Here is a 23,042-nt window from a genome sequence, read left to right as displayed (position 1 = left end):
TTGAAGTTGCCGTGAGACCGGGGATGTTCTTCTCACAATTCCTTCTTTCCCCTCCCATTAGCGCCCTCCCTACGCCGCGCTAAAACCGCTAAATCCAAACAGACAGACACACACACACACACACACACACACACACACACACACACACACACACACACACACACACACACACACACACACACACACACACACACACACACACACGCACATACTTAGGGGCTGTGCATGTTGCATCCCCCACAAACAAACACATGCTTTTTCATGCGGGGTGCTTAGAAGTCGGCGTGTGGAAAAGGAAGCGACGGGTCAAATTCCACGAGGGAGAGCGGGAAGAATTTGACGCCTGAAGACATTTGAAGGGGTTCCGACCGGTTTTCAATCACCTGTGCAGAATGTTTTGTCGGCACCGGTTGGAGGAGTTTGATCCAGCGCAGCGCAATAGTTGATCATTGTTCCAGATATTGTTGTTGTTGACAAAACATGTCGGTGAATAGTTTTTTTTCTGGTTGGTTCAGAATTAAAGATTTAAGAAAACTTATTAAACAGCAGCCAAACGGTTAAAAATATGAAATCTGGAATTTTTGCCAAGAAAAACAAAATTCTGAGATTTTAGGTACAACTTGATTTTCTAAAACGTTTTTCTAATGTTCTCTGACCTTGATGTTACTTTTTAAGATCACTGAATATCAAAACCACTCACTGACTAAAAAAAGAAAAAAAAAGAACTGTCTGGCCTTCGTTCCCGTCTACTGTGTGATCAGCAACACGATCAACACACTGAGCCGTCAGGTCCGTGCACTTCCTGGAACGAGCTGCAGAGACGGGCGGCCCTGTTCCCTGACGATGTCTTGCAAAGGGGGGGATTTGCACACGAGTAACTGTTGTTGTGATGTGTTTGGGTTGGATGTGAAGGTAACGAGGGCAGAGTGATCGGAGGAGATGGAGGGTGAGCACCGAGTGTCACTGCAGGCGGAGAAAAAGGGCGCAAAACGAGGCAGACACTGGTACTAGGGGGACTGGTGGCGTTGGGGTGGGGAGGAGAGGGTGGAGGGTTGTCTTGGCAGCAGCGAGTGTAAGGTGGGGGGGGCGGGGGGGGGGGGGGGTTGGGGGGGGGAAGCAGGGAGGAGGGAGAGACGGAGAAGAAGCGAAAGGCTGGAGTGAGAGGGAGCAAAGAGCCGCGCCAGAGGCAGCGGCAGCGGCTGGCAGCAACTGGTACACCAGTCAACTGCAACTCAACCGCGCACACACACACACACACACACACACACACACACACACACACACACACACACACACACACACACACAGGGCGCACAACTGCAGGTCCAGATCCTCCCCTCTGGCCTAGATGGTGGCACAGGCTGGGGCAGCGACCCCTGAGCAGGACCCCGGTGCCACCGAGGAGGCTCGGCGCTGCGCCGTGCCAGGCCTGCTGATCTGGGCGAGGTGAGTCAGAATCTGTTAACATGACTGGTGTCCCCAGCCTGACACAATAGCTCGTCTGACATGCACATGTGCGCAGGAAGAAAAAAAAAAAAAAAGCAAGTGTGTGTGTGTGTGCGTGAGCGAGCGCGCGCGCGCAGAGGCGGCCGCTCTCTCCCTCTCCGTCTCCTCCCAACCCTGCCAGCACTCCCGTTCCTCTCATCCAGATAAAATCCTTTCAGACACAAATTTCAATTATTCACCTCATCCAAATAATGCCATGTGACAAGAATTATCCCTACTGTAATAATCCACTTAACTGGGAAAGAGCAGCTCATCAAAAAGAGAGAGGAGAAAAAAAGGGGGCTGGAAGTGAGGGGAGGTGGTGGTTGTGGTGGTGTGAAGGCGGGTGGGGGAGAGAGGGTGGGGGGGGGGCGACTTGTCAAGCAGTCTCGAATCAGGACCCTCGCAACTGGAATTCCTTCCCCCACGTTGTTTGAGGAGGTCTTTCGCCAAGCGCGGCGGGATGACAAAATTGAAGCAAATTGAAAGAAAGCCTGGGAGAACGCTCCCACAATCAATAACCCCAGGATTAAATTAGCCTTGGCATGAAGGGATGATGGGGGGAGGATGAAGAGTGAATGGTGGTGAATGACATTGAGACATGGGAGGCTGAACAATGCGCCGCCGCTGCTGCCGCTGCCGCTCCGGCCCGGACACGGTGCCTATACACAAGGACGGCGGATGTACCTGCGAAGTGTTGTGCGCCACTTAGAGATGAGACTGGCCGGGTTACAAGCGTTGTCGTCACTCGGGGAAAGTCATCACCACGCTTGCCGACACGCATTATTGAAAAGCAGCCGATGTTTACGGTCGTTTAAATCGTGCCTGCTAAAGTTGAGCGCCGGGCGAAGGTCAGATGGGGCGTCTGTTTGCAGATCTTTCTAACGACCAACGTGTCATGATTAATTATCCAAAACGCATATTTCTCTCATAGCATATTTAGCACTCTGTTTACAGCCTCCTGTTGAAACACCGGGTTTAGCTTGTAGCTAAACTTAGTCTTTGTTTATCACTCAATGACACGAGCCAGTCCCTGAGGGTGGAATGGACACCGTGCTGGTTGAGCTGTTACAGTGTTGCCTTTTGTGACATCACAGAGGGCTGATTTTCAGGACTGCGTGTCCCAGCAAAACTTTCTGAAGAATGGTGCAAGCAAAAGATGTAGAAAGAATGTAAAGAATGGACTTTTCTGGGGAGTTTGATGACAAGCTGAAGACACTAATATATTCAGAAAATATAAGTGATGTCAATTTTGCAAAATAAGGGCTATTCTACAAAAATAGATCAGTTGTATATTCTTTCCACATACACAATCACCAGTTACTCTAAAGATTCTGAGAGCTTCCGCAGAAGCAAGAAATACCCCGTTTTGGTAGGCAGATGCCGTAAATGTGTTGTGCTCGTGCAAATGAAGTCTAAAACTAGTGTGAATAACTTTAAATAAACCTTCCGAAAGCCATGCTGGGCTTAAATTTGGGCCGTAGCCCAAACAGCAACACAATGGGCTAAACTCTGCATTACAAAGGTCTGTGGCGAGCGTGTCATGGCAAAACATGATTAAAGCCACAGCTTAACCACAGCGACTGCTAAAATAGACCTTTCTAGTTGCTTTTTTTTAAAAGGCCCAAAGACAAGGAACATAATGTACACTCTCATTATGAGCTCCGAGACATCAGTGCGCTGCGTAAATGGCTGGTTGCTAATTGGAAGCCTCTAATACTTGATCTCAGCAGAAAACCAGTGACATCAACTAATTAGACGCGGAGAAGAAGTTTCTTGATTAACACAACTATCTTATAGCGACTGTGAATAAATACATTAGTAACAACCTAATGTTTCTCTGGCAGATGACAGATTACGCTGGTTAGTGTGCAATTTTATTAAAGAGTGAGTGAGCCTGGCAAAAAATTATATGATGGTGTTTCAAAACAAATATCCTCTGGAGCATTAATAGCACATGGCTGACCAAATAATGACAGACATCATCGATCACAATCTGGAAGGGATGATGTAATAAAGATTAAATTAAAACTGACTATCTTTTGATCAAATATTCTCTTAAAGTTATCAATTAAACACATCCTCAGATAGATCAGTAAGGCACTTACATGGCTTTGTCATTCCATCGCATATTACCTTATCAGTCAAGTCATTTGTATTAAATAATGAATCCTTACCAAGGCTTCTCTGGGGGGTGCTACCACTTCGTCTCCAGTTAAAAGGCCAGCCTGAGGAAAGTTAAGACTTGTGTTAGAGTGCCATCTACTGGCGGACATACACATTACGGCAATAACACAGTATTTACATGTGGAAGTCAGATGAATATCCTTGCAGCACTTCTATCGACTTTATAATCTGATAGTCATTAAACAAATTAAAGGCCTCTGAAGAAGTTGTGTTTGAGGAAGTTTGAGATTTGACTGCCTGTCAGAAAAACACATTTCAACAGCTGACATGGCTCCATGTGTAGCGTCTGATCATGGCGAATGGACAAACAAGCAACATATGCACCTGAACACTTCCTTCCAAAAACATCTGGATATTTGGAATATGTAATAAAAATGTGTATAGCATTCTGTAGCAAAGTAACTATGATTCAAGAAAGCAGAGAGTTACTGCCTGTGTAAACACTAGCATACACGATAAGCTCAAATAAACCAGCTTACTCAGACTTTCCTCATTTGCATTTACTGTGGACACAGACAACTGATGTCAACTGTCAACCTCTTAACGCTTGACTACCATACAGAAATATTTTTTGGATATCATATGGCGTACTTGCACAGCGTAAATGTTGTGTCTCTGCACATGCAATATACGTTGTTGTTGTTTTTGTTTGTTTGTTTTTCTTTGCATTCCCATTCTTTTTTCAAATAAATATTTCTCGTCCGAGAGGAGCCTTATCCTCAAACAGCCACTAGCCACTAGCAGAGACCCTGAAAAATTAGGTTTGTTTGGCTAACAGTGACCTTTTTCTTCTCAATCATAAACTGCACATGACAACTCATACTCAGGCTACATGGAAATATATTACACTGATACAGTGTAGAGATAAGAGACAGCAACTTTTTTCGAATTTTGAGAACGGGTGGTGGAGTGCAGCAACGTCGGCTAGGTCATACATACAACTCCACTAGTTTAGTAAAACTGAGGAGCAACTTTTGGACCGTTGCTGAGGCGCTACCTAGCGTGCTAACTAGCAGACATGCTAACAGTCGCTGCATGAGAGGCTGTACAAAGAAATACAAAATAACAACGATGGTATTTAGATGTCTCGGCACCAAAAGTTATCACGGTGATGTTTTCGCCGTTCTTGTCGACGGTTAATTGTTTTGATGCACACATGTTACCTGTTGTGGTGGATCACTTTGCTCGGTGGATGCCATCTTTCTATCGGTGGTCGGTTGTGAGGCTGTTCGACTGAGGGGCGCTCGATTGTTTTGACTGACCTAGGTTTTCGCATTGGACGTTCGTCATGATTGTTGTTGTTTTCTTTAAGAATAACATTTTTACGGAGCCCCAGACATGCTCATAGAGAAACTATGATATGCATATTCAAATTTAATGTAGACAAGATAGCAAAGGTTGATAAGACCGCTCAACAGTACGAATATTTTTCACTTATTGGTATTACTACTGCTCCCTTATGTGAATAGTTTGTTTGTTTGTTTGTTTGTTTTTTTTTATTTGTAATGAGATTGGTGAAATTTCAATCTGGGTATAATGATATGACGAAATGAAACCAGGAAAGGTTTGACATTGGCATTCACAGAACTTCTCCCTTGACTGGGGAAAACTGTAATTAGCTACCTCCACAGGATGGCAGTGTTGTACAACCACGCATGCGCAGAGGGTCACGAAGAAGACGCGGTTCCGCGTTCGAAACTGCAGAAACGCGTGATAGTATCTGCCTGGGCAGTACATTGGGCATTTTTCTTGTTTCTAACATAAGTACCATTAGATTAATAAAAATAAAATAAAAAAGTGGTTTGTTCACACAAATCCTAGAATGACAGACCGTAAACCTTGTAAGGTTTGTAATTTCACACGGCAGAAGTCTTACGGCTTGGCAGTTCCATCTTTAGAAGAGCTGAAAGCGAAAGGTGAGTTGTCAAAGAATTCTCGTGTAAAGTGAAGCGTTTACATTATAGCGCGACAGGAACTAATGTGTTACTGAGTGCGGACGCTCTCAGTCCAATTTTGGCACTGAAACGAAACGTTTCCCTCTCATACATGTGTTTATTTACACCTTGTGTGTGTTGTGTTGTAGTTGTTGTTTTGCTGTTAACCTGTTTCCTTCGCTGTGCGGCTGCTTTTCAGTCGTTTTTTTTTTTTTTTTTATCCGCGGCGCCTTTTGCCGCATTATCGAGGCTTAACTTCTTTTGCCATGATCTCGGACGAATTGTGCGAGTCGAGGATCTCTCCCATCGTGTCCGAACTTGCCGGGATCGGGAGAAGTCAAACAATCTGCCTCCTGCGCTGCTCATTCCTGGGATGCTAGTCACCAGGCGTTGCCAACCTCCCTGCAGTGCCTTGGCTGGTGCAGGCCAGGGGAGACAGATGTGTTTAAACACTGTGGGCCGGGATATACTGGGGGAACATGAGCAAGTGCACCATGGTCCCTCAAACTGGGAAATGTAATAAACCGCATCTGTTTCTGCATATAAACACGCCTCAGGGCTCGATGGGCTGAACTGCAGCCACAGAATCTAAATAAAACAGCAAAACTGTCTTCGTGGACGTAAATCGGAGGTCATTGTGAAGATGTGATGGGATGGACAACCGCAAGTGAGATCCGCTTTACTGAAATAATTGTCAGTACTTCAGAGTTTGTGTCACTGTGTGAGGTGAGGTGACACAAAATGCAGAACATACATTTATTTACATACATGAGTTATGACTGCGCGAGCAAAGATGGTTTAGATACTAACTAACAAAGAATATGAAAGGGGAACGAACGTGACATGTTTGATGTGCATTTTGGCAGGTGGTGAGTTTCTGGGCTTCAGCTGCGAGGACTCCGTCACTGTGGTCCTAGAGGATGACGGGACCATCGTTGAGGACGATGCCTACTTCCTGTGTTTACCCATAAACACAAAGTTCATGTTGTTGCACGCAAAAGAGTCCTGGTCGCCACTTCGCAGGAGTAAGAAAGGGTTTTTGGGTTGTTGGTTTATTTTCAGCCCAGATCAGATGCTCAATTTCCTGGACCTCGTTTACATAGCCGTGTCTTTTGTGCCTCACAGTGGATGGAGGTACAGCCTGGATGGCCAGGGAGTCTGTGGTGATCGACACCGACGCAGTGGACACGTCGCACGTTGAGGAACCCTGGTGGGACCTGGCTCAGCAACTGAAGCAGGACCTTGCCAGCGTCATCCTCATGTCTGAAGATGACTTACAGGTAATTGACCAGCATCAGAGCTCTGTTTCTCTATTTGTAATGTTGGTTGTACAAAGTATCAAGGGGCCAAGCACAGTGGGGAAGGTGCTTACAGAGTTCCTGCTTGTGTTAACACGAGTCAACTGCCTGTTTTCAGAGCTTAGTCGACGCTCGGTCCACCGAGCTGGCCTTCGCGCTGGGCTTTCAGGAGAAAAAGGCAGAGGACCTCCAGGAGACGCTGCAGAGGGTGCTGGACCGCCGTGAGGAGGAGAGACAGTCCAAGGAGTTGCTGCAGCTCTACCTCAAGGCTGCAGACAGAGAGGGCGGCCAGGGTGAGCCGAGCCAGGCCAGCCTGGAAGGTACGGCTAAATTGTGCCATTGTTTTAATTTCCCTGAATTGGAAGAAAAAAAACTAAACAAAGACACATTGCCTTCAGCTATTCTCTAATCAAGCTGCAATCTAGCTCATCCGTCTGTCTGGTCTGTGTCTTAATTTTCTGCGGATTCCAACACCAGTGGGCTTCCTGTACCGTTAAATAGGCAGGAAGTTTAAGACAAGAGGCCACAGCTCCAGGCTGCTCTGGAAAACCACAATGAAGAAGAAGCCACTTGTGAAGACTGGAGCTAAAAATAAACCACAGACAACACTAAGTTATGATGTATTATCAGAAGTGGGCAGCATCTTCGCCTCAAAAGAAAAACACAACATTGTTTGGCTTCACTCATCTAGCTAATGTAAACCTTGTAATTCCAGTTTTCTGGGGGTAAATGTCTTTGACATTCCTGGCTTATCCTGTCAATGTTTGACTTTCTACTTCACCAAAACACCTTGTCCTGCGGTGTTAACTCTAACAATACTGGTTTGTGGTGCACAAAAAGTTGTGCATGCGCCTTTTGCTCACTAGGTGGTACTGTTGTCCTTTGAGAAAAAGTTGACCTTGGAATTCAAGCGGTGGATTTTACAGCGACAGGGTCTGGGGGCGAGGACGCAGGAGACGAGGTGGACTCGGTGTCGGGATTCATGACCAGGACGCTGATGGTCCTGAAAGGCAAGACGAGCCCGGAAACCAGGCTGTCAACTGCAGATCTGCAGGTAAAAAAAACAAAAAAACAAACCTCCTCCACATCCCGTCTAAAGACAGCAACCTCTGTGGAAAACCCTTCCCTCTCATCTGACTGTGACAGAATGTCCTTCACTCAGCTTCCAACACCGCAAACAAGTGACGGCCTTCAAATTAGCCGTAGCAACGCAGCGCCATCCGGTTCTTCTAGGACCAGCCTTGTCCGCTTACATGCACAAACGAGTCTAATAAGCAGCCGTGGGATTGATGAAGCAATTACGCAAAATTGCAAGTCTCGACACAACAAAAAATTGTACTTTATTACTGACACAGCACTGTTATATAACCGAGAGAGCAAGAGGGCAATAAGCAGATTTCCTCTGCCTCGGGCTGTACAAACAAGGAGAAGTAGTTTTGATGTGCTTCAGTCTAATGCAACTTCAGCTCCAACTCCAGCTTCAGCCAGTTTAAAAAGCCAGTTTGTCACAACTCGGAGTAAAGTTTCCATTTTCTCTGTTTGTCCTCTCAGATGGTGGTGAGCAAAGGGGCGGAAGTGATGTCGGAGGTGCTGGGGTGGGACTCCGCCAGGACCTCGGCGCTGCTGCAGGCCTGCGAGGCCCAGCTGGCCGAGCGCCTCCAGCAAGTTCAGGCCGTGCAGTCCATCAGGAGCGACACATAGCCGGGGCGGCGGACGGCAACACAGTCAAGAGAAGCGCGGAGGCCAACAGCTGGAAGCGGCAGCAGCAAGACGGAGGCCTCACCTGAGCAGAGACTGATAAGAGTTCACACTAACTGCCTCAAGGTGGTTCGGATGGGATCCATTCCATCCTGTTTATACCTGTCTAGAAATGCTGGAATCCATGAATGTTAATGATGTTGATGCCGGCATTATAATCTCTATTGTAAAAAAAAAAAAAACAACTACAAAACATCCACTGCACTGCTTTGGCCTCCAGCAGCGGATTCTGGGTGATTTGCACAAGTCATGCATATCAAAGGCTTATTCCCACTGAGTCAGATTTGGATGGGCTCCTTCACTGGACCTGTGCTCTGCCAGATTATGATATCAAATCAAATTATGTCCAGATTAAACTCAAAGGAGTTGTTTAACACTGCAGGTGACACACTTCTTGCATTTTCTCAGATGAAAGTTAAGTTAGTTTATTCTGAATCTGTACTTTTTTCTTTTTTTTAATCACACCAGATTTTGCTGCTGTACCAAAGGGAAAAGCATATTGTTACTTTAAACAAAAAAAAAAACTTTAAAATGTCCTTGTAGGTTTTCTCTACAGTAACAAATTTAGTATATTTTCTATCCTGCTAAAACATTGCCATAAAACTTTTTTTTTTTTTCTCATATCTGTAATCACTATATTAATTTAATTTAATCACATGAACTGCTTCCTGGCAGATCTGCAACATTTTGCTGCAGGGAATAATACAAGACTGAACAAATGTTTGCCACTTCCTGAGGGTAAATCTTCCTCTGAACTTTACTCTTGACTTCAGAGTGAGTCACGGCGATTCGCTTATTTCTCTGTAAGTTTACGCTTGAGATTGAGGATAACAACAATAATATTTGTGGCAAGAGCACTGTGCTTTTTATTGCAGCTTCAACCACATCGATCCTGTGCCTCATCATTTTCTCCTGTTTGATCGATGCAGAGCCAAAGTTTACTTTTTCATCTTCTTTCAGTTTTTCTGTACTTTTGAGGCATTTTCTAAAGTTTGAGCAACCAAATCAAAGCGTAAAGATATTAGAAGTCAGTATGTGGCTTCTTCAAGTATGTAAGACCCATTGTTATAATTTCCTCTGAAACAACCTCCAAAAAAATTAGTTAATTTCTAGATTGGTGACAGATAATGAAACCAAAGTGTGTGTGTGTGTGTGTGTGTGTGTGAGAGAGAGAGAGAGAGAGAGGGAGAATTGAATCACATTTTCTTTTTTCCAGAAAGCAACTGTACAAATGCCACCATGGAACAAATAGTTTTTGTTGGAATTTTCACTACAAAAAATAAACTACTTGATTCAGAGGCCTGGTAATTTATCACTCCAGCAGCTCGGAGCCCGACAGTAACATTCTGCGTGCGACAGCTTCACTGAACAAGATGCATACAGACTGACGTGGCTCTGATTCCACTCCGCTGGAAGAAGAGCTGCATTGCTGCTTCGAAGCTCATTTAAAATCATCCATTAAGGATGATTGTAGATGTCATGTATCAGTCTAGCGGCGACGGTCTCGCCGCGTGACTCACGGGTCATGTGGCACTCACCGTTTTGACACCTGTCGTCGCTGCGTTTGTCCCTCCAACAAAGAACACCAATTGCCGTGGCTTTGCGATTGCACAGGGGACATCACTTTTTTTCCTGCCGTCGTTTTGAATAATGTTGCGTCGAGACTGCAGCGCAGCAACGGATGCGTGTGAAGCCCGTGACGCCTGTCGACTGCGATGCATATGGCACAGAGGTTCATTGGCAGCGCACTTGGGACTTTCACCAGGCTCATCCTGCATGTAGGTTTTAAAGACACGTCCTGCTGTCAATCGGAGGTGACCAAGGAGTATTTAAGGGAAGTTTTTACCTCTCTGAGCAGCAATGGGTTGACTGTTTTTATCTCTGGTCTGATCTTATCAGAGAGAATATGATTGACTGTTTGTTCTTAACTGAGACTTGGCTGGGCACGGATGCATCAGCTGTTCTAATTGAGGCCTCCCCTGAAAATTTTCATTTTATCTTCTCTACAAGCACGGATAGGAAAGGTGGGGGTACCGCCTCTATTTTCTGCACTTCCCTTACCCCCAAACAAATTTCATTTGATCAGTTCACCACCTTTGAATATCATGCTTTTGTTTTTAACAGCTCTCCCATTTTATGCATTACAATTTATAGGCCATGGATTTTAAGCAGCATATCACTCGCTTGAATCATATCTCACAGATAGAAGATACCTGGGAAGTATGGATACATGCAGGAATCCACAAAATAACATGTGGGGTGCCCCAAGGCTCCATCTTAGGCCCCGTCCTTTTTAATCTATACATATTGCCACTTGGGGATGTTATCAGGAGACACAGCATTCATTTTCACAGTTGCGCTGATGACACACAGTTGTACATTGCCATGTCTCCTGATGACACAAGGCCAATTGATGCCCTTTTCAACTGCATTTTAGAGATCAAATTATGGATGGCAGAAAACTTCCTACAGCTCAACCAGGACAAAGCTGAAGTTTTAGTTATCGGTCCTGAAGCCAAGAGAGAGAACCACCTGTCAAAATTACAGGGCCTGTCACTGAGGCCATCGGTTCAAGTAAAAAACCTGGGTGTTATCTTAGACTCTGAGCTTACTTTTATCCCACACATTAAGCATGTTGTAAAAACAGTTTTTTTTATCATCTGAAGAACAGAAGCCAGAGTCCACCCAATTCTCTCCTTGGCCAACGCAGAGATGCTAGTGCATGCTTTTATTTCCAGTCGTATTGACTACTGCAATGCCCTGCTTTCTGGTCTTCCCAAGAAAAGAATCTTGCACCTCCAGCTACTTCAGAATTCACGGCGGTGGTACTCGGCTCTTCCCCGTCCGGATTGGTTCGCGGACCCACGCTTGTGGCCGGGTATCATTGGTTGTGGCCGCTACCCGATGAAGAGGGCTTGTTAGGATAGTGTTTTTCTCTCTGGTTCATCCGTACTCAGCCTCATTTTCCTTCTTTCGTGGGTATGCATGTGCGTGTGTGTGTGTGCGTGTATGTGTGTGTGTATGTGTTTGTATGGTTGGGGTGGGTGGGGACATCTACATGGGCACGGAGGGGGGGGGCTTTGTTTTTAACTGTAAAGCACTTTGTGCTGCATTTTATTGTATGAAAAGTGAGTGCTCTACAAATGAAGGTTTGATTGATTGATTGATTTAATGCACGACCTCTGAACAGCAAACACTCAAAACGTCAAAGTCAAGACAATGAAATGTATTTGTTTTCATCCTAAAGTTTAAAACTATGGCAAAGAATGAAAACACCTTGCCCTGCATCTGATGGCAAATGGAACATATTATTTATTATTATGTTTATTTCAGTGTGTCCACAGTGCGTACTTCCGATTCAGAGTTCTTCATTTATCCCTTAAGGTTAATTCATTTTACAGTCACCTGTCCATAGCAGAGACACAATAAGACAAGACAAGGCAACACAACGATGCAGGATAAACTGTACTGTTCACACACGTAAGACTGTGACTGTAAAATATACATAGAATCCAATGTAAAATATCCAATAAAGCTGCAATTCAACGAGTGATTTTCAACAGATACAGTCTGAGGTTTAATCTCATGCAAAGTGTTTTGAAGCGAGAGGGAACACAGTTTGTTTTCTTTCTGAAAATGTAAAACGCCACAAAATACTAACGACCATGTGCTATTTAATGGTGATAAACAAATTGTACCCATTTGGTGTTGACTTTACGTCGTGTGGGACGGTCAACACAGAGTACAGACTTGTCAATAAAACAGTGATGGGTACACTGGCCTCGGCCTGCAGCCGGATATCTTCCACCTGTTGGTTAATGGGTTTCATGGTGGGCGTAATTCCTGTGGAATTGGCTCCAACTAGGCTGAACACTTAGTGGCGATGGGGGGCCACGGCCAGCAATCAATTGCGCCAACATGTGTCACGCTGTCTCGCGGAGGACCGTGTTGTGAGTTCATACTAGTGCAGGTAACTGCTCCCAGTTTTGCGTTGCAAGCATTTTGTGTCAGGGGACGAAAGTTAATCTCCGAAGACCCGACAGTGCCGCCGGGACGTAAACATGAGGCATGGGTCAGCAGGACCTCGTCACGCCAAGACGTGGATTTGCAGGTTCGAAGGAGGCGGGAGTGAAGCTGTTGGCTTTCAAAATGAGGTTAAAAACAAAAAGCGGTGAAAATACTAAAGACAAATCCACAACATCTCCCCGTTCGAACGTTAAGAGCTGCTGCTTGTCCTCGGAGGGGCCGAGATGTTGGATATGTTCACATGCAAGTGAAAGACGGTGCTTCAGTTTTTATTGGATGGAGAAACACTAATGACTTGTCGTGATAGAGTAAGAGAGGCGGCGCCGCTGAGAACCAGCTGCATTATGTATGAAGGTTAAACGACTGCGTTCACAGCTTATTAGGCCGCAGCCACTGACTTCCAAAGGGCTTCATTTATTCCTTATTTACATCAGAGCGTTAAACTTCTGGTGCTTCAACGTTCATTTGATTATTTAAAAGGTCACTTATTTTCAAAGGAAAATGCAGGTGATTAGGGAGGCTAGATGTGTTAAGGACACCAAGTACAGCATTGTGATGGAATAATTACTTGCTAGAAAAGGGGCTGAATTAATGGTCCAAATTACCTTTTGAAAGCAACAAGACCGAAAAGGCTTTCTTTTTCATTTTGCATTCGAGCCGCGCAGCTTCCAACAATAGCTTCCAACTCCATAAAAGATCTACGTGATCTATGTTGTGATATCTACGGAGTCATAGATCTCAGGAAAACAACGTATTTCGCAATAACAACAACGCCCTCTGTTTATAGCCTGCTTATGCCTCAAGGTGGGCAACAGGGCAACAAACAAATGGCTGCCCTGTTGCCCACAGGGCAGCCAGTGTTGTTACTGACCTGTGGGAGGTATCGGTGCTCTTTGTGACATCACAAAGTGCAGACTTGCATGACTTTCCCATACATAGGGCGTTCAATAGTTACTAGTAGACACATATTTTTAGAAAACACTAAGCTCAAGCAGAATGGAGATTATTAAATACATATTAACTGTCTTTTGGAATTGTGGAAACAGTGCAGGCACTATCACAGACTCAAGAAACTCATTATTACGTGGCATGATGATAGTTAGAACGTGGCTGCGATCAGCCTGAGGCCAAGTTGAGTCAATCAGCCTTGGTGCTGCTGTACCGGATCTTCCATCCCTTGTTACCTCCACTGGTGTCCGATCTGAACACGACATGCACTTGGTAACTTCCCGTGTCAATGCGACCCGGTGCCACGGATCCACAGAAGGGTCCGTACTCCTGCCCCGATGTCGAAATCTTGGGAAAACAAGACATCGATTACCAGACCGCCCTACGTTGTCGGCTAATTTAAAGCCAGACTGATTGATGAGTGGCCAAACTTAAATCAGCGGGGAACGGACGCAGGGCCTCAACGTTTATCACCCCAGGAAGGGACAGGCGGCCAACCGGCTGCCTACACGAGCATGAGGACGAATACATTGCCCATCCGTCCACCGACCTTCAGCGCGTCGTACGGGCAGGGAACTTCTGGGTGGCCCTCCACGTCGAAGGGTTCCAGGAAGTCCAGGACGATCCTGTAGCCCTGCTCCAGGCGGATGGTGTGGTCACAGCGGCTCATAGACGGGTACGGGCTCGGGTAGTCCGGACTGCTCAGAACCCCTGACGGCGACGTCAACACCTGGCTTCCGCATTCCACTGCGTAGAGAAGCAGTCAAAGTACACTGAGGTGCAGGTGCCCCTCCGGCACTGGAGGTTAATGTGATGCTACACAAAGAGCGACGTCCATTTAGGTGTCGCACTATTGACTGAGCAGGTGCACATGCCTTTTCAAGCAAACAAAACAAACGAAATAGAAATAAAAGAGACGCATAAATGCGTACGCCAAATGGACAGAATGCCTCAATTCATACACTTAGTGCAAAGTGTGGGCAGATAATCATTTTTGCTCGTTCGCATGATTTGTTTTGGCACCCGCTTTTCCTCCAGCAAAGAGTAATAATTCAAGGCCCATCAGGTGCTAATTGTGATTAATTACACAGTGTCAATACGCTGTTAGCGCTGCACACAGGTATCAATTTTTAATGCCATTTGGTTGCCCCACTCCCTCCTCCCCCGACCCCCCGGGATCCTACGGTAATTAACCCAACCGTGCACCAGCTGGCCGACATCAAACACATCGGTGTGCCGTTTGGGTTTGATATTTCGCACCGCACAACAATTTATAGAGGAAAACAAATTAAAAGTGGGGTAAATTAAATGAAAATTTCTTCTGGTGCGCTGGGAATTGTGTGTTGAGCTTTTTACAAAGATGTAAAAAACAGTTTTGGTGACTGTAACCGTGTGTTTGGAAAGGATCGATGAAGCCATCTATCACTTTGAAGCTGACCAATCAGAATTGTTGGAGCAATATAAACCAGCCCTAAGGAAGCACATTGGCACAAAAAGACGTACGTATGCGCGTATTTTCCTCGTGGCTGGCTCACAGCCGCGTGCCGCATTAGCCTTGCAGCTTCCAGCGGTTAGTGAAGTCAAAAAAACAAATCCTCCGGCCAGTTCTGATGAAACGGCCGCCGCGGCAGCATCCACATTAGCCTCTGCTGCAGCTGCACTTGTTTTATGAGTCGCAGCGGCTTCATCCTGGTCCCGGCTGGATCCAGATGCACCACACTTCTGTCACAACTGTCCCCCTGCATCTTTTCACATAAATGAATCTGATTGGAGGTCGGCAAGACGTATGGGCAGATATTAGCAAAAGGCTAACGCTTTCGGAACGTTCGGATGGTGTGTGCAGAGATTCCAGATTTGGAAAAAAGAGGAAAATCCAGTGGACAGTTAAGGTCATGGTCCCGATTCAGCCTGATCTAATTCGGTCAAGAATTATCCGTATTTACCTGTGTTTTTCAAATATGTGTATGGCACCCATTGCCTCCCTGCTTGGCACTCAGTATTCGTAGTTGGAATTGGGGGGACGGATCACCTAATGATTCCACCACTGCTGCCCACCGCTCCCTCAAGGGATGGGTCAAATGCAGAGGACAAATTTTGCATCCTTTGGAACGTGACAATCAATGGGACTTTAAAAACTACGAACTGCGCACCAGTATCTTGTATTTTTCCATGAAAAAAAACTTTGTTTGTACCCCACCAGCACACAGTCCAACACTGCAACTCACTTGAATTTTGCAGAAATGAAAAGGCCACTTGAGCCGAGCTCCTGTGTCTTACCTGTGCAGGATCTGTTGTTGTCATGGAGAAGGTACCCCTGTCTGCAGGTGCAGTAAAATCCGCCGACATAATTGTGGCAAAAATGGTCGCAAGCCTTCTCCCCGTCTATCTTGGAGGAGCACTCGTCGATGTCTGTCAGACAGCAGAGGGTGACGTTAACAGGACACCGTGCACAGCTTGGTGTTTTTATTTTTTAAATAGACAGACAAAGTCTGCATAAAGAGGAGGAGGAGGTCTTTAAATGGATGTCGGCTGAATCCCAAACGTGACCAAACTGACTTGATTGAGGATGTCTTCTTTTTTAATTGTTTTGTTTTGTTTTTCACGTTGCACCTGTGTGCGAGCTTCAACACTAGATTAGTTCTGCTGCATAGAAAGAAAAAAAACAACACATTGACGTTCATTAGGTGAGACAAAACAATGATTAGGCAGCTGAAAGAACATCTCAAACAAAGCTGCGGCTCTGGCGGAGGCTCCTATTGAAACAACAGCTCTAACTGACAGAATTCAAAGAAGCAATTCTGGGGACTGAAAGGATTAATTTGAGGCGGTGCATGAAAGGAGGAACTGCACAGGCACAATCAAAAAGAAAACACAAGTGCTATTAAACACACACACACACACACACACACACACACACACACACACACACACACACACACACACACACACACACACACACACACACACACACACACACACACACACACACACACACACACACACACACACACACACACACACACACACTTCGTGAAAGTAAAGGCACCAGCGTGGGACGTTTAAAGGAATCTAGAAGCATGAAATGAAATTTTAAAAAACTGCATGTAGGTTTTCAGCGAGATAAAGCCACAACTGCTGTTCAAATTATATTTTTATAACTTTTTTTTTTTATAGCTACTTTTTTTTTTTTTTTTACCTTAATGCCCCTCCATGTTTCTACAGTATCGCAAAACATGAGTTTCCTCATTTCATTCTGACATTACAGCTGTTAACTGTGATTAACTGTTCCCAACTGTGATTAACATTTTCAATGTTTGCAGTACCTTCACCGACCTTTAGATGCTGCTAAACTCTACACACTGGTCCTTTAAAAAGAAACACGCAGCTTTCTCCTCTTTGTTCCTCCTGCACGTCCCTGCAACGATGATTAAACCTGGCCCTGTTTTCTACCTAAACCTCCCCGCGACACGTTGCTCGCTGTAATTGGGAAAGAAAAAAGAAAAAAAAAGAAACACGTCCGCCGGCGGGCGGCAAACGTCACATCTTCAGCGTCACCTTCTGAGGCGTAAAACGCTTGGAAGCCCGTGAATCGGCCCTCGTTAGAGTAGTCGCTCCTAAAGACCACTGACAGGAGGTTCCCGGCCGAGCGGATGACGGCGTTCCTCGGGGCGCTCTCGTAGCTCCGCGCCTCCTCGCCGCAGAATCGCAGGGTTTCATTTCCCTCGGCCCAGACCTGGTAGACAGCGGTGAGAGGGATGTCTGAGTCAGACGCAGTATTAGAGGCAGAGGTGGCAAAAGTATTCACATTCTATACTTAAGCAAAAGTGCGGATACTATTGTAAAAAAAAAATACTTTGGTCACTTCAGTGTATATTCTGCGTTGAAATGTTTATGTGCGATTGTGTGGTTATGGTAGGGCTTCTTCTTTGCTAATGTTCCTCCAAACGCTGTTACCTGTACGTAGTCGTATTCGCAAAGGTGCGACGGTTCCAAGCTGAAGTGGCGGAAGTAAAGTTTGACCCTGTGGCCGAGCGGGACGCTGATGTTCCACACGGCCAGCTGGTCGTCCTGGTACGGCTGCGGGAAGTTTGGGGAGGTGAAGCTGCCGTATGGGCCTGTTAGCTCCACGCTCAGGGAGGCAAGGATGAGGGAGGACAGCACCAAGACAACACACCAACTGAGGGTGGACAAAAAAAAATTAAAGACGTAATGTAGCGTTGTGGTTCAAGAGTTGTTTAGCAAAAAAAAAAAAAAATCAATGCTGAGACTCACCCGTTCATGTTGTTTAAACAGTCCAGTCCAGATATTTTAGCTTTGAGGAAACATTAGCCACGGCTGCTCTGAGGGTGACTGAACCCGGCCGGGCTGACAGGCCAACATTTAGGTAAACAGAGCGCGGCAGGAGGATCAGTCATCGCTCGCCACCTCCCTCGGCCACAGAAATCTATGAAGCAGATAAATGTCAGGATAATTTATATTCATTATTATTGCGCTCTTTAATTAATTTTAATTCCACCGCATTACAGCAGACCTCACAGCTGGGATAGGCATTGTATCGCTGTTGTTTAATGTCTCTGGCTTGTCTTCGTCAAAATTTGCCTTTTTAAAACTCAAATTCAGAGGCTGCATCCACGTGATAGCAAAATTATATAAAAGTATCTAAAAACTAATATATATATATATATACATATATATATATACATATACATATATATATACACATACATATACATATATATATATACACATATATATATATATATATATATATATACACATATATATATATATATATATATATATACACATATATATATATATATATATATATATATACACATATATATATATATATATATATATATACACATATATATATATATATATATATACACATATATATATATATATATATACACATATATATATATACACACATATATATATATACACACATATATATATATACATATATATATATATATATATATATATATATATATACATATATATATATATATATATATATATATATATATATATATATATATATATATATATATATGCAGATACATATATATAGACATAAAACTAAATAACAGAATTATGTAAAAAAAAAATAATAATAACAAAAAAGATGCCCAATCAACAAGGCAACAATTACATGCGTCTCTAACCTGTCAGCCAGCAGAAGATTATTGAATTATTTGCTTGCTTGCCTGTACCTTTTTTGAAATTTATGGAAGTTGGCCCTTTGTGACATCACAAAATACACTGACGCCTCCTTCAGGTTACAGGTGTAAGACAGTCAAACCCCCACCCTGAAATGTTGTCTATAAACGATGGCAGTTTGTCCCAAGACTGAGGGTAACAACTGTGGTGATTTATCCTTTGTTTATTTGCGACTAACCAGTTAAGTTCAGACATCACCTTTTGGGGACTTGAGGTCTGTCATCACCTAAAACTAACACCTTTTGTTGACCTGACCTCCCTTCATAATGTTGTGTGTCTCAGTGCGAGAAGTACAAAGGTCTAGGTGATTTATTGTCACGGGAAAAGAACCCCTGACGGCCAAAAGGTTCCTAGATAGGAATGGAATCCCCATTGAATTCTTTCAGTATGCATTTTAGAGGTGCCTCTGTTCTGGGAGGATATTTAAGGGAAAGAGCAAGAACCTCGTGGCTTTTTCTTCTTCTCCTTTTCTTCTGCTTCTTCTCCAACTTCTCCTAAAGCTTCTTCTTCTTTCTTCTTCTAGAAAAGATTGAGTATCATGTTTTTTTTAACTATTAAACCTCTGAATATCTCAACCTAGATGTCTGGGCTGGTCTTCTATGTTAAGAAGGTCACTGGATGATTTGTCTATATCTGCCATCACTGAACTAAGATAGAGATTAATCAGAATCCCAATGACCTTAGTTATATGGTAAGTTTCACTGGACATTATTCAAACCCTTAACCTCTGAGTTGGACAGACAAGATTGGATATCATGTTCTATAACCTCTGAATACTCCAACCCAGACATCAAGGCTATTCTTCCATGTTTAATAAACAAACTGAATAGTTTTGTTAATTTATGTATGCCGTCCCTGAACTGAAGACTATTTTCAGACCACTAGAACTTAACTATTATAGTCTATATTCTTAATCATTAGTGAAGTATTATTTTCAATCAATGTATAAAAGTAAAGTCACTTTTTAAATGGAGTCAGATTAAATTAATTATTATGTACTTTACTTTGAAACCCTCATCTTAACACCGGAACGACAGAATACATATTGGGGAGATATTATTATTTGTGTGTAGATATTTCCTCCCCTACACAGGTGACATCAACCTCCAAGCAGGTGTTTGCCGGTCTCCTGGCCTCCTTGTTTTTCTCTCCTTCCAAACATGTTGAAAATCCAAGTATCCAAGTATGTGGGAGCTCAAACTGAATGTTTTAGCCAAAAGCTGTAAAGGGATCGCTGAAAATACTGTTCACCAGAGAGCTGAAAGTTTTTTTTTTTTAATGGGTTAATTAATTGTTGAAAGCCGCTCAGCTTGAATCCAGGCTGAAAAATATTGGTATTAAATGGGACCTTTTACTTATTTATTTTTGTTTTGTTGTATTTCAATAGTAGAGTTTTATAATCCAATCTGGTTAAAACAAAATGCCTTCAACATAACACAACTGCCATGCTTTCACAGTGTTTTTCTAGATCTACATTTTTTCTTTTTTTTCCTTTTTCTTTTTTTTTTAATCATGTGAGGATGCTCTATCAGAGACTGGAATAAAGAAATCAAGATCCAAAAACTGGCACCAACGGATCAACTGAACGTTTAATCCTTGTGGTCAGGTGACGATTCCCAGCTCCTCCTCCTGCCTTGAAGGTCCTTGACCTCAGATTGTGCGGTAGGTGTGTTGCCTGAGCAGCGTGTGTGAACAAGGGAGGAAAATTGTAAGGCATAATCACACAATCTAAGTGCAGTCCATCTGCCATAATTACTGGTGTTGGAGGACAGGAGAAAAAAAAACAGTCAGCAGCGTGTTAGCGACCGTTTCCCAAACGCAGCGAGGCCCCTTTTCACTTGGCCGCACTGAGCCAGAGGCTTTAATGTCACCGTGACTTTATCACAACGCAGCTTCCGAGCAGCATTCATGTCGCCTGCTTGGAGAGAACGTGGAAACAAATGTGATTCAGAGGTGATGGAAGCTTTCAAGCTGCAGCGGCGGGACAATAAACAATCGAGCGATAACCCAGCGCCATCCTCGCTAATGCTATAGCACTAATGGCTCATATTTGAACTTAATTATAATAATTACGCAAACGAATGTCAGCATTTATTTCCCTCCTGTGAATGCCGACGCCGACAGTACACTTTTTAAAACGGTGACATCACTGTTTCTTTTTATTTATTTATTTATTTTTGGCTTATTTTCCGCCTGATTGTGAGCTGGCTGAGAGGGACAGATGACATGTGTCCTCTCACTTATCATCCATGTGCCACTCAGGTGATGATGCACCAACAGAGGCGCCACTCAGCGCCACTCGACGGAGGCAAAGTGCAGCTTTAGGAAGCACTTGGCAGGAAAAATAAAGGCAATTGTGACATTCAGACCCCAGGGATGGTTTTTGCTCCCTCAGAGAGTCTGAGATCATTTTAAACTTGAACTATTTATATTCATACATGGACCAGTGAAGGAGCTCCTTAGACGTCCCATATTTATGTGTAATGTTCTTTTTTTCTAAGACCAGACTGACTGATTTCAAGAGTTATTTACAATCATTATTAGTATTTACAGAACAGTCAAGTGAACATGCTGGTATTGTAGAACGTGAAGCTATGTTAAGGACACAGATTGACAAAAACAAAATCCTGGACACTGTGTTGCAGTTGCACGCTGATGAAGAGCTGCAACCCTGCGACAAATGATGCCTAAATAAAGCTCCCACCGGAAGTAGGACTGCAGTGAAGATGACGGCATTAGAAGTGAAGCACTGCTCGGCCTGTCACCGCATTAAGGCAACAATGGTTCTTAATTTGAGAGAGCTGACATGCGTGTCTCAGGGTTTCCTCTCCAGTCGCCTGCGAGCGGCACCAGAAGGAATCTTCAGACAGGCACATTTGATCATTTAAGATATGTTTGAAGATGAAACGGCCTTTACTTTACTCCCCGTCAGGTCTGGGCTTTAGCCATTGGCCAGACCTCATGACAGCGTCTGGATATTACGCAGGATGATTCGTTAGCATTACATTTGTCAAGTCAGATGAGAAAATACGAATTAAAAATTTCTATTCAACTCTTTAAAAGTCGCTCTGTATAATTGAACACTTTAACGGCCCAATATAGAAAATAACTAAAGAACTGTGATGTTGAGGTTGGAACAAGCCAGTCTGTCTTCTGCAGCTATGAATCACTCAGAGAAAGAACTCCGCTGACCTGCAGTGTTAACGTCTACGATGTAGACTCCACACGACGCGTTGCACATTGTTCCGACTGGATGTCGCTCGCAGGTCGATCTAATTGCGCCCGCAGATTTTTTTTGTTCCATTGGTGCCACTTTAAAAATGCCACTAGGAAAGTTAATGGAGGTTGCAAAACCGTCTGATGAAACCAGTAAACAGCTCAGAAAAGAAATATTAACATGCGGCGGCGGTCTTGTCCTCTCGTCCGGGATCGTTTACAATCAAAGGCAGACATCAAAAACACTAGCAGGGGTAATCACCAGCGGCCTGCAAGCCGCCGCAGGTAAGACCCCGTCGGACCCTCACAACGCCTCCAAGTGTTGATGTAACGTCGCACTGATTGCTGCTTGCTGCTTACTAAGGCTTGCAGGAGTGTCACATTTACAGGGGCAGCCAGGCAGTGTTGCTGCAAAGCACTCAGACTCAAAATCAAGGCAGTAAGTAAAAGTTTCGACCCCTCAGCTGCATGACTATTCAAAATTTAAAGGCATCCTGGAGGAAGTAGCATATTTTTTTTTACCAGTGTATCTTAAAGGAGAGCAGCCTCCTCCTTAACAACAAGACGCTGCCACTGATGAAGGACCAAGACATGGGGAAGAGGTGAGTGACTAGGTAATAATATCTGCACAGTGGAGACCAATTCACTGGTGATGGCGCACTGTTCACTTTGTTGTAGATGACAATAGCTTTATTTATAGAGCGCTTTTAAAGAAGCCAGCTTTTATCAAAGAGAGATCAAAGTCATAGAATCTGACTGAAGGCTAACAAACAACATTTTCAGAAGGGATCCAGGAGATGTTTTTACACCTAGTCGCTCCCACTTCCTCAGATCGTTCCAGAGCTGCGGGCGGCAACAAGCCGCCTCTCTGTTCATGTTCAAACAGACGTCCAGTCCGGCTGACGCGCAGCCAGGCGTCGGATAAAAAATTGCAGATTATTTTCACTCCGGAATGAAA

At 44.2% G+C, this 23,042-nt stretch overlaps 3 protein-coding genes across 5 annotated transcripts in view; 1 reads left to right on the top strand and 2 right to left on the bottom strand.

Annotated features, from left to right (window-relative positions):
- The window catches only part of pex14 (peroxisomal biogenesis factor 14), a 47,589-nt gene extending 42,489 nt beyond the window's left edge, over positions 1 to 5,100 (bottom strand). The window contains exons 1-2 of one of the 2 annotated variants that reach the window (XM_076041627.1): positions 4,836 to 5,100; positions 3,663 to 3,713 (exon numbers count right to left, since the gene is read on the bottom strand). In XM_076041627.1, coding sequence (XP_075897742.1) covers positions 3,663 to 3,713; positions 4,836 to 4,871 — 87 coding nt within the window. In that variant the 5' untranslated portion in view covers positions 4,872 to 5,100. The remainder of the gene's footprint in view (positions 1 to 3,662; positions 3,714 to 4,835) is intronic. The other variant, XM_076041628.1, reaches the window with a different exon arrangement.
- A 230-nt stretch (positions 5,101 to 5,330) lies between these two features.
- Positions 5,331 to 8,847, top strand: dffa (DNA fragmentation factor, alpha polypeptide). Of its 2 annotated transcripts, none has more exons than XM_076041630.1 (6): positions 5,331 to 5,588; positions 6,473 to 6,631; positions 6,732 to 6,886; positions 7,023 to 7,224; positions 7,837 to 7,958; positions 8,456 to 8,847. In XM_076041630.1, the coding sequence occupies exons 1-6, from the start codon at positions 5,495 to 5,497 to the stop codon at positions 8,603 to 8,605; spliced, it is 882 nt and encodes a 293-aa protein (XP_075897745.1). In that variant the 5' UTR covers positions 5,331 to 5,494; the 3' UTR covers positions 8,606 to 8,847. The 2 variants fall into 2 exon arrangements, with proteins under 2 accessions (XP_075897745.1, XP_075897744.1); XM_076041629.1 differs by having other exon boundaries at positions 5,339 to 5,588; positions 7,831 to 7,958.
- A 4,844-nt stretch (positions 8,848 to 13,691) lies between these two features.
- masp2 (MBL associated serine protease 2) lies at positions 13,692 to 22,723 on the bottom strand. Its single transcript, XM_076042182.1, has 7 exons — positions 22,607 to 22,723; positions 17,909 to 18,080; positions 17,591 to 17,813; positions 17,192 to 17,369; positions 15,914 to 16,045; positions 14,187 to 14,383; positions 13,692 to 13,984 (listed from the first exon to the last, which is right to left on the bottom strand). Exons 2-7 carry the CDS (start codon positions 17,914 to 17,916, stop codon positions 13,826 to 13,828), a joined length of 897 nt encoding a protein of 298 aa, XP_075898297.1. The 5' UTR covers positions 17,917 to 18,080; positions 22,607 to 22,723; the 3' UTR covers positions 13,692 to 13,825.
- Between the last annotated feature and the right edge of the window lie 319 nt (positions 22,724 to 23,042).

This window comes from Nelusetta ayraudi, unplaced genomic scaffold, assembly GCF_046127955.1.
Source record: "Nelusetta ayraudi isolate G7.1 ecotype Tasmania unplaced genomic scaffold, CSIRO-AGI_Nayr_v1 ptg000070l, whole genome shotgun sequence".
In the NCBI taxonomy this organism is placed as follows: domain Eukaryota; kingdom Metazoa; phylum Chordata; class Actinopteri; order Tetraodontiformes; family Monacanthidae; genus Nelusetta; species Nelusetta ayraudi.
The sequence above is the reverse complement of the archived record's forward strand: the minus strand, read 5'-3'. Positions and strand labels throughout refer to the sequence as shown.